Source organism: Podarcis gaigeae (assembly GCF_964106915.1).
Source record: "Podarcis gaigeae genome assembly, chromosome: 5".
NCBI classification, from domain to species: Eukaryota; Metazoa; Chordata; class Lepidosauria; order Squamata; family Lacertidae; genus Podarcis; species Podarcis gaigeae.
Window position 1 is genome coordinate 76797362 of NC_139681.1, and position 10317 is coordinate 76807678.

Consider the following 10317-nt stretch of genomic DNA (forward strand, 5'->3'; position numbering starts at 1 on the left):
AAGCTGTCATCTGAAAGATTCACTACAGATTAGTCCACAGAATACAATGTAATGTCATGGGTGGGCAGCCTGTGGCCAGATGCAAGAGAGGGCAAGGTCCCTATACCTTTAATTTCAGCAGGTGTCGTTTGTGAAGCTGCCCCATGCTTCCATCCTACCTACATAACCCTGTTGGGACACGGGTGCCGCTGTGGGTTAAACCACAGAGCCTAGGACTTGCCGATCAGAAGGTCGGTGGTTCAAATCCCCGTGACGGGGTGAGCTCCCATTGCTCGGTCCCTGCTCCTGCCAACTTAGCAGTTCAAAAGCACGTCAAAGGGCAAGTAGATAAATAGGTACCGCTCCGGCGGGAAGGTAAACGGCATTTCTGTGCGCTGCTCTGGTTCGCCAGAAGCGGCTTAGTCATGCTGGCCACATGACCTGGAAGCTGTACGCCGGCTCCCTCGGCCAATAAAGCGAGATGAGCGCCGCAACCCCGGAGTCGGCCACAACTGGACCTAATGGTCAGGGGTCCCTTTACCTTTACCTCCCAAGAATATAATGGGTGACTTGGCTGAAATCCTTGCTTAAATCAAGATACACTACATCTGCATCATTCCCCTCATCCACCAAGCATGAAACCCTATCTCTATAAAAAAAAAAAACTTGGCATGACTTTTTTTTGAGAAACCTGTGCTGGGTTTTAGTAATCACAACATCCTTTTCTGAATTGGTTATAGTTGTGCCTGGTTCTATCCATCGCCTCTAGCAGGTTGCCCTTGAGTGAATGCTTTCCAATAGAAAATGGCTATTGTACCCTGCAGAGATGATGATGACCAAACTTTGCTCTGCTTACACAATTTCCATGGTTCATCTGAAAGTCATGCATTGTTTGATTTACAGCTTTTATCTTGTTCTTACTCTCAAGGTAGCATAGATTCATTATCAGGGCACTTACCCATGCAAACTTATTGGGGACTCCCTATGAAATCACCTAGGCTGGGTGATGCAATGAAACACCGATGAATTGTTCATTTTTATTTCTGCCATGATGAAGCATTTAAAGGAGGGGGCGGAGGGTCAAAGTACATCACCCAAAAGAAGTCTGCATCCCTGGAAAGGGCATTTTCCAATAATCAAGCTCCAAACCACTGGCTGTCTTGTCCATGCTAGTAAAATATTAACAGAGGTATCTGGTTGTCATGGCAAGATGAGAGGTGGTTCTGGACGTAATCTCATTTGGGGGGTGGAGGGGAGATGCAGAAAAATGAGATCATGACAATGTCGGCATATAAATGATCAGAGCACGAGTTAGCTGGCAGACTGCAACCTCTGTGAAGGAGACCGTACCAAGTGGGAATTGGAGACACAAGCGGATTGGGTTAAAATAAACCAAGAAGTTTTTGTCTTTCAATACTAAAGGGATCCAGGGAAAGTTTTATTTCTTTGCTCATTCTTCCCTAGTGGTGCCTGCGCTATAGTTTTGGAAACATGTGTTGTGGAGGGTGTGCAAAGTGCCTTGGAGGTACACTCATTCCTCTGGCCGTGCTATGTACCCTTGCTAATATTTTGTTGTTTTTCCCCGGAGGAGAGGTCGAAACCAGTGACCATATTTCAGATGAAGTTTGGTACTTTGGAGGGATCTTGGGTTCTGGTGTACTGGTGAGTAGGACAACGCATTATGTTCTTCTCCTTTTTATTATTGCCTTGAGCTTTACAGTGAGCAGAAATCCGACTACACTATGGGTGTGGTGGACAGTCTGTGTTGGAAATTAGATTGCCAATGCGTTGAGTAGGCAAGCTGGAAATTCAAAGAGATTAACTTGAAAACTAATTGAATAGTCTATTACGAAAGAAGACCACTTGCCTATTATGTTAAAAACAAGGCAGACATATACTGGTGAGTTGCCTCTGATAAGTCCATAAGCATTGCTCTGCGAGATTAGACCAGTGTTTTGATTGATTGATTGATTGATTGAAAGCTTTTATATGTTAATATTTTAAAGATCTTTCTAAGTGATGGAAAACATAAAAAATAATAAACAACATCATTAAAAGAAATGATACAAAATAAAACCAGTAAAACAGTAATATAACAGCACATGACAATAAATAAAAGCAAGAAATTGGGGTATTCAAATGCAAATATCAGGGTCCGATCTTACGGGTCAGGCAAAAATATACTGTATTTTTTGCTCTATAAGACTCACTTTTTCCCTCCTAAAAAGTAAGGGGAAATGTGTGCGCGTCTTATGGAGCGAATGCAGGCTGTGCAGCTATCCCAGAAGCCAGAACAGCAAGAGGGATTGCTGCTTTCACTGCGCAGTGAACCCTCTTGCTGTTCTGGCTTCTGAGATTCAGAATATTTTTTTTCTTGTTTTCCTCCTCCAAAAACTAGGTGTGTCTTGTGGTTTGGTGCATCTTATAGAGCAAAAAATACGGTATGTCTTTCCTAGGGGTTTGAAGCAACGAATGGTTGTTTCTTTGTCTATAGCAGAGGGAAGGGCATTCCATAGTACAGGGACAATGACAGAAAATGCCTGTTTTTGGGTCTCCACCCTACAATATTGTTGGGCACAGAGTTGAATATCCTGAGACAGTCTTTCAGGTGACCTGGTCTTACATTCCTACCAGTACAGCATTACTTCGTTTACAGCAATAGCCAATACAGCTGAGGTTTCTTAATTAAAATTACTTCTTTGGGTGCTGAGACATTTGCAGCCGAGCTTTGTATCTTGTAAAATTTGGAAGTAAGTCCCAGTGCATTCCACGGCACCGATACCTAAATGAAATCTGGTGAGGATTCCATTGTTGTGCTACAGTGATCCTGCTGCTTCCTCTGAGAGTAGACCTGCCAGATGCAAACGCTGGGTCTGGAAAAAGACATTTTAGAAGAAATACAGTGATCTTAGGAACGACCGAGCCTCAAAGTGCATTTTCTGTTGTCATCAGATGGTATTTCCTGCTTTAGTCTTCCTGGGTCTTAAGAATAACGATTGCTGCGGGTGCTGTGGTAATGAAGGTTGTGGAAAGAGGTTTGCGGTAAGTATAACAGCAAGGCCCTCCAACATCTCACTGTCATTCCTCACCCCACCCCTGGCATTTGCCTCCTGAGGTGGCTGCCTTACTCTTATCTAATGATAGGGCTGGCCCTTAACATCACCAAAGCAGCTCTCTCAAGGCCAAAGGGTTGAGAACCTCACTTGTGACTTCTGCCAGCGTAGGATTCGCAAGGGGCAGAAGCTGGTCTGGTGAGGTGGAGACACATGGCAAGAGGACTGGCACAAATGCCACTTACTGAGGGGATGGGGGAGCAGGGGTAAGATCAGGGCTGTGCGTGTGCCCAGGTGGTGCCACTCCTTTCGTTCCGCTCGCACAGTCCTGGCCTCGACACCATTTATCTCCTGATAAGCAGGAAAGACGTTGGTGTTCCTGGCGCCAGGAGGTTGGTGCTTGAGCCACTCCTGCCCACAGGATCAGGAGAAGTCTGTAGATTTGGATAAGGTGACTCTCTGATGCGCTTCCCTGTGCGCCATCTGTGAGTCATCAAAACTGCAAACATGCCAGATGGATTTTTAGGATGGACTTTGGCTTTGACCTTTTGCTCGTTCTTGGCAGATGTTTACTTCCGTAATATTTGCGGCAGTTGGCGTTGTGGGGGCTGGATACAGCTTTGTTGTGTCGGCTGTCGCCATGAACAGAGGCCCTAAGTGTCAGGTAGCAAACAGCACCTGGATGTATCCCTTTGAAAACGGGTAAGATGTTTTTTTTTTCAACCTCTGGATAGATTCTCCATCTCTACTGGAAGGGTTCTTGTTTTCTCGTCTTGATCTATAAATCCTGCAGCAAAGTGCTTACCAAATATTATGAGCCACTGGATGGCCTCCAACCATCAGTGTTTCAAAGAGCAACTTGTAAGGCTGAGCGATCACATTTCTGACTGGCGGTAGGAGTTTTCCTCATAGTCTGGGTGGACAAAGTCAGCAGAGCCTTTTCAGTGGTGGCACTCAAGATTATGAAATGCCTTGCAGCTGGCCCCCACCTTCACTTCTCCCCACCCCAGTTAGTTACTAAAGACTATTTTATTCCACCTGGCTTGTAGTTTAAGAAGCAGACAATGGGCGGCATCCATAAAATGCTTCCACTAGATGTTTACTTGCACAATGGAACTTCTCTCCTGTCCGCATGTGCCCTCTTTCCCCCCTCCCCATAAGTCTGCTCCAGAAGGTTGAGGAACAGATTAAAAGGGCACATGAGGAGAGGAAGGGAAATTCTGTTATGTAGCAGGGCTACTTTGTTAGATGCCACCCAATGCTTTTAATCATTTTTAGACAGCAAAACCTGTGTCTCTTCCATCCTTGTTTCATAAATTGTAGTGTTTGAAGTTGTAAGGCACCTTGAGTGGTGTTTTTACAGTGGAAGGGTGAAACGAGCCATTCCTACAGGTGGCAAGAAGTTCCAGAGTAGCAGTGCTTACCCAGCTTTGGATACCTATGAGAGGAAATCATTGGAGCATTACTCCCAATTAATATATATATATTGTTTTCATTTACAAGTGTACTGCTTGAGTATAGTTGGGGCACAGCTTAAACAGCCAAAGTTCACTGCTCCCATGTCAGAGAGAGACAGCCAGCACCCCAAATCCTTCCAGAATCCAGAACTCACTTATTTGTATGTGTCTCAGTCTCCGTTAGAAGCGCAACCTGCCTCTTATTTCATTTAACCTACCTGAGACACATGACACACCACTGAATATTACAGGATAACAATTTGCTTGCATTTTAATGAGAAACTACTTAATTCCGCATTTCCTGAAACAATATGCAAACTAAAGCAGCTATCCTTCAAAATTCGCACTTCTCTCTCTCTCTCTCTTTTTGCAGCACACTTCTCCAAGGCAAACAATGTGTACAAAAATGCATATCTTACAGGGAAGCGTGCATAAAAAGCATACGTGCTTGAAAATAGCATATAGGAATGCATTATGGTGCGGAAAGCGTATTGCCAAAATGTGTATATTAGGAGAAACTGAACAAAGATGTGTTTATCCGGGGGGAAATTGCACTGAAACGCAAGAGTTTCATGAGGATTAAGAAAAAATTGCTGCAGAAATGTGGAGTGCTGAATTAAAGATTGACTGGGGGGGGGGGAATATGAGAAACTGACAGTTAAATTGAGAGGTTTGTCCATTTCTGAAAGTGCTGGCCAGGTGTTCCTTCACAATGATAGCCTTACTGACAGAAATATAATAGAAAATCAATAAAACTTCTTTTTCGGGCCCAGGCTGTATCTGACGGACCATACGTTATGGGCAGACTGCACGTTTCCAGAGTCCATTGTGCCCTGGAACTTGACTCTGTTCTCTCTACTGCTGATAATGAGCGGAGCTCAATTGGTGCTGTGTGGCATCCAAGTTATCAACGGACTCCTCGGAACGCTGTGCGGGGACTGTAAATGCGGATGCTGTGGGGTAAGATGCTTTCGTTGGTAGCAACATGTCTGAGCATTCCTGGTTCCTTTCCCCCTTTGCCAATTGGGCTAACCAGCTGCTTACTGTCAAGGCCAGCCTAAGACATTTTGCTGCCCGAGGCAAAGTAGACATACTGAAGCTGACCCAACCAACCATTTGACCTTACTTCGCACTTCCCCCGCGGTAGGGAAACTCTAGCTTGCAGGCCAGTCTTGACCCACACGGATCCCAGTTTCACCTGCAGTGCTTCCCCCCCCCCTTCAAAACATCACCCACTTGTCAATCAGCTGGCATCACTCTGAATGATGAGAGTCAACAAGCAGAGGATGAGATTCAAATCTTAAGTTGCGCATGCCAGTTCCTCACAGGGAATTGACTCATGCAGTCAAGGCACCAGGATTTAACTCCCCCCCCCCCCACTTAACAGCCGATGAATGGGGGGATTAAATTCTGCTTCCTGGTTGAGGTGGTGGTGGTTTACATCCTGCTCAGTCCAACTAGGATTTAGTGAAATCCTTTTCCTGGAGCAGGACGTTGTTTAATTAAGAGCCCATGATAAAACAATTTTCCTTCCTCCATTTTAGTGACATGTGATTGATGGCCTTGCAAAACTGTCAATATGGCCCACAAGGGTTAAAATATGGCCTATGGAGCAAAAAAAGGGGGGGTTCCCCACCCCTTTCTACTAATGATAGAGCCGGCCCTACCTATGGTGTTTGTTAGTATTAACCATGCATTTTCCAATACAAACAAATGCACAAAATGTTCCCCATAGCCTTGAAATTGCAAGGAAGGAGGGGATGAACAAGCTGTTCTCTAATTCCCAGCATACTGTGGACCTTTATATGGGAAGCAGACTTATGCGTCATTTAACAGTTGGAGGGGGCCTTGTCCATGTAGTCCAACCCCTTGTTTGATGGAGAAAACCCAGAGCTAGAGCCTCCCTAAGAAGCAATTGCCTGTCCTGTGCTTGAAGACCTCAAGCAACCACCTTGCTAGGAAATTTGTTCCAATGTCACACGGCTCTTACCATCGAGATGTTTCTCCCTTCATGAAGTCAATATGCATTCAGATAGAGGTGATCCTTTAGATACACTGTATGCTTAAGATTTGGGCTGTGTATACATGGCTGGCTGGTTTAGGGGGAAATTCATCAAAATTCAGAATTTTCATAAGGAACAACAACAAAAAAGATACGGAATAAATATGCACCAATGTCATGTGCACACCACTTTCCAAATCAGCTATGGGAGATTGAGTAACCCCCCCCCCAAAAGCTTTAAATTAAAAAGCTATAAATTTAAGGCAACCTAGTATGAGAGCCCAAACTATGGACAAGCTGGGAGCTTCAGCTGATGGATTCTCATCCTGAGTAAACTTAGCAGTCATGGAATAAGAAGCGAGATCCTCTTATGGAGCAGTAAGTGGTTAAAGATCAAGAAACAGAGAGCAGGAACATATGGGATAGTTTTCCCAAAGGAGAGAAGTGGGGTCCTCCAAGGATCAGTATTTGCAGCCATGCTTTTCACCTTGTTTCTAAATGACTTGGTGCTAGAGGTGAGCATTGAGATGGCCCCTGTTTGCTAAAGTGTCCCAAGGTGGTAAGGACTAAAAAGGGATCACAAGGAGCTCCAAAGAAAGGATCATTCTAAAACATTAAATTAAAATGCATGTGTAATTTAGTCCCACTGCAATCAAGTATAAGAGACGCAGGTGGCGCTGTGGGTTAAACCACAGAGCGTAGGACTTGCCGATCAGAAGGTCAGCGGTTCGAATCCCTGCGACAGGGTGAGCTCCCGTTCCTCGGTCCCTGCTTCTGCCCAGCTAGCAGTTCAAAAGCATGTCAAAGTGCAAGTACATAAATAGGTACCGCTCTGGCAGGAAGGTAAACAGTGTTTCCATGCGCTGCTCTGGTTCACCAGAAGCGGCTTAGTCATGCTGGCCACATGGCCCGGAAGCTGTACGCCGGCTCCCTCGGCCAATAAAGCGAGATGAGCACCGCAACCCCAGACTGGGCCATGACTGGACCTAATGGTCAGGGGTCCCTTTACCTTTACCTTTAAGTAAGTATAAAGTGTAAGCTGGGGAGGAATAGCAAATATGCACAAGCAGGTTTGTTGCAAACTCTCAACAGTCATTTAAACAAAAAACAGAACCCTGCCGGAAGACTTAACAGCATAGGAGCATAACTGGAGGCTGACTGAGAAGTGTCAAAATAAGGCTCCTCCTAGCTTTGCCAAATAGAGAATGAAAGATATGACCAAATATCATGATGATTAGCCTTTACTCTTGTCAACCAGTGTATAAGAATTCATTTCCCTCTTATCTTTTCTTTTAGGGAGATGGAGCAGTTTAAATATACAGAGGCTGCAGAAATCACCTCTTACAAGGCCGAAAATGCCATACCAGACCTTGATATGATGGACCAAATCAAGTCCGCACTAAGCACATCTAGAATGAAGGGTGTTAGAAAGAGCCCTGACGGCATTTTCCCTTCACATCTCCCAATGAGTTTTGCAACTGTTTGGGCTATATAGCAGGGGTGAGAAGAAAATGTCCAGCCCAATGACTTTGTTCCCTCTTGGCCAACCCTACCAAACCACACACACATGCATGCAGACACATCAGCTGTCTGCCCGACCCTATAAAGACATTTTAGCCCTTTTCAGGTCTCATTGCTGGACCCGTGGCAGAAATCTTCCTGGAGACTGCCTTTGGGGAAAGAGGTTTAATCTTTCCCAGCTGCCCCCAACTATGCCCTCCATACTGCAAGAAGGCTTTGTCCAAGCCTAATTGCAGTGAGGGAGAGGCTATGGGAACGGGGGGTGCTGGGTGGGGTGCTTGCAAGAGCAGTGGTCTAATTAGGGTTGCTGTGTAAGGACCTGGGCAGCCTTTTTAAAAAATGAAAAGCCAGCCAGTTGATTTTTGTCTACTTCGATACAACCCCAAAATTAGAATTTATGGCCTTGAAAATGGCAACCCAGAAGCATCTCCCTGCTCCTCTTTCTCCCCAGCTGGGGGAGTTACTTTTACGTGAATACTGACCTCCTTATCACCACTTATAATATAAATCTGGGATGGGGAACATTGTTCAGCCTGAGGGCCATGTTTTATTCTGTGTAACCTTGTGAGGGCCAAACGCCAGTGGGTTGAGGGCCAGAGACAAAAGTGGGTGGGGTCAAGAATGTAAATGCCGTCTTTGTACAGTTTCTACAGCCACCCCTCTGTTCTCCACTCAGGCAAGGAAGAGGCCTTGTCAAAGGTCCAGGGCACGTTCCAGCCAGGCACAAACAGTAAAGGAGGGTGTGAAGCTGGCCCAGTGAAGGCTGTGGCCTGCAGAGTCCCAAGGGCCAGAGAAAGAGGTCTGAAGGGTCATGTTTGCCTCCTAGGTCTGAGGTTTCCCACCTCTGCTATAATTATGCTGAGTCTTGTTTGCCATGTGGAAAGATGACAACCCCCATGCTTCCAGAACTGAAGCATAACTGTAGACTTCCTGACTGGACTTGGGGTGGCCAAGAGAGCCAATATTTGTATACACCACATCCCAATGAGGCTTTTGTGCTCTTGATTAATACACGTCAGGAGAAGTTTAGCAGAGGCAGCTGTATTGCAGTGAGAAAAGCTGCTGCTGCTCCTTCTTTTGAACATGTCTGTTATAGGCACAGAACCTTCCTTTGAATTGATTTTTTGCTCATAAGGGTTGCCAGATAATTTCTGGGCTTGCTCCTGTGCTTCTGAAAGCAGCGTTGCAAAGAACTTCTAGAAATAGCACAGGGATTGGAAAGCTATGGTCCTTTGTTGTCTTCCCTGGCCATGGTCCATGCTGCCAGAAGTTGATGGGAGTTGCATCTGGAGGGTCATAGGTTCCCCAATCCTAAAGCAGAGGTCTTCTTTGGCATGAGGGTTTAAGTGCCGAAGGAAAGCTTCAGCCTTCTGCATCTTTGAAGACACGGGAGCAAAACTAAGGGGGAAGCTGTCAGCTCTGGCCAAACATATTTGTGAGCTTCTGTTGATTATTAGCAGCTAATACAAATTCTGATGTTATTTTAATGATTGCCCCCGATTTATTTTATGCTCATGGAATTACAATTCTGTGACACAAATATTTCACTGTATATATTAAGACCTTTGTGCTGGGGTGGGGTTGTGTGCATGATATGCAAATAATTAAAGTGTTTTTCAATTTTCTTTTTCGGTATAAACTTTGTGTGGGTTCTGAATGTTGCGACTCGGGTTTCTTTTTCGCTGACATTCGGTATCCATCTTTCTGAGAGCACCCCATACCTATGCATGTTTACTTGCAAGACCCAGTGTCTTCATGGGATGATGACTTTGAGCCTGAAGTTCCATCAACCCTGGTTTCCCATTCAAATTAGTCAGGGTAGACAATACAGAACTAGCTGGTCCAATGATCTGAATCAGTTCCTCTGTTCCTGGGTCCCTAATTTTGTTGGCACCACAGGCTCACTGAGCATGGAAAGTTCAATATAGATTTATTGCCAGCTCTGCTTCTCTCCATGGTAGGTCCCCAAACTGGCTGATCTTGGAGTAGATTGGAGGTGGCCTTGCTGGATCTGAAACCCCTTCATTCACTCAAAAGGCTCCAGGGCTGAACCTACCATCTATGCCAAACCAGAGCTGGGATAGTTACTTTCCTCACACTGGTTTCATTGGGGGTGTAGTGTTTAAAACAAGTATCTGCTAGACCTTTTCCTGGGACCACACACACACACAAAATATTCTTGCCATGGCTAGTGCATGGCAGCATAGATTTGGGAGTAATGGGACTCTCTGCCACTTCACGCACATCCCCCCAACACAGGATTGCTCAGCCTAACATCAAAGTGGACCACAGAGATCTGATATCT

General features: G+C 45.3%; 1 protein-coding gene across 1 annotated transcript; it reads left to right on the forward strand.

Moving 5' to 3' along the window:
* The first annotated feature begins 1222 nt into the window (after positions 1-1222).
* TM4SF4 (transmembrane 4 L six family member 4) lies at positions 1223-9637 on the forward strand. Its single transcript, XM_083739964.1, has 5 exons — positions 1223-1641; positions 2932-3021; positions 3598-3734; positions 5263-5449; positions 7788-9637. The coding sequence occupies exons 1-5, from the start codon at positions 1471-1473 to the stop codon at positions 7803-7805; spliced, it is 603 nt and encodes a 200-aa protein (XP_083596090.1). The 5' UTR covers positions 1223-1470; the 3' UTR covers positions 7806-9637.
* The last annotated feature ends 680 nt before the right edge of the window (positions 9638-10317 follow it).

Coding starts and splice junctions, on each gene's coding strand:
- TM4SF4 (XM_083739964.1), top strand. CDS start 1,471: ATGTGTTGTGGAGGGTGTGCAAAGTGCCTTGGAGGTACACTCATTCCT. Junction 1,642..2,931: donor TCTTGGGTTCTGGTGTACTG/GTGAGTAGGACA, acceptor TGTTGTCATCAG/ATGGTATTTCCTGCTTTAGT. Junction 3,022..3,597: donor GTTGTGGAAAGAGGTTTGCG/GTAAGTATAACA, acceptor CGTTCTTGGCAG/ATGTTTACTTCCGTAATATT.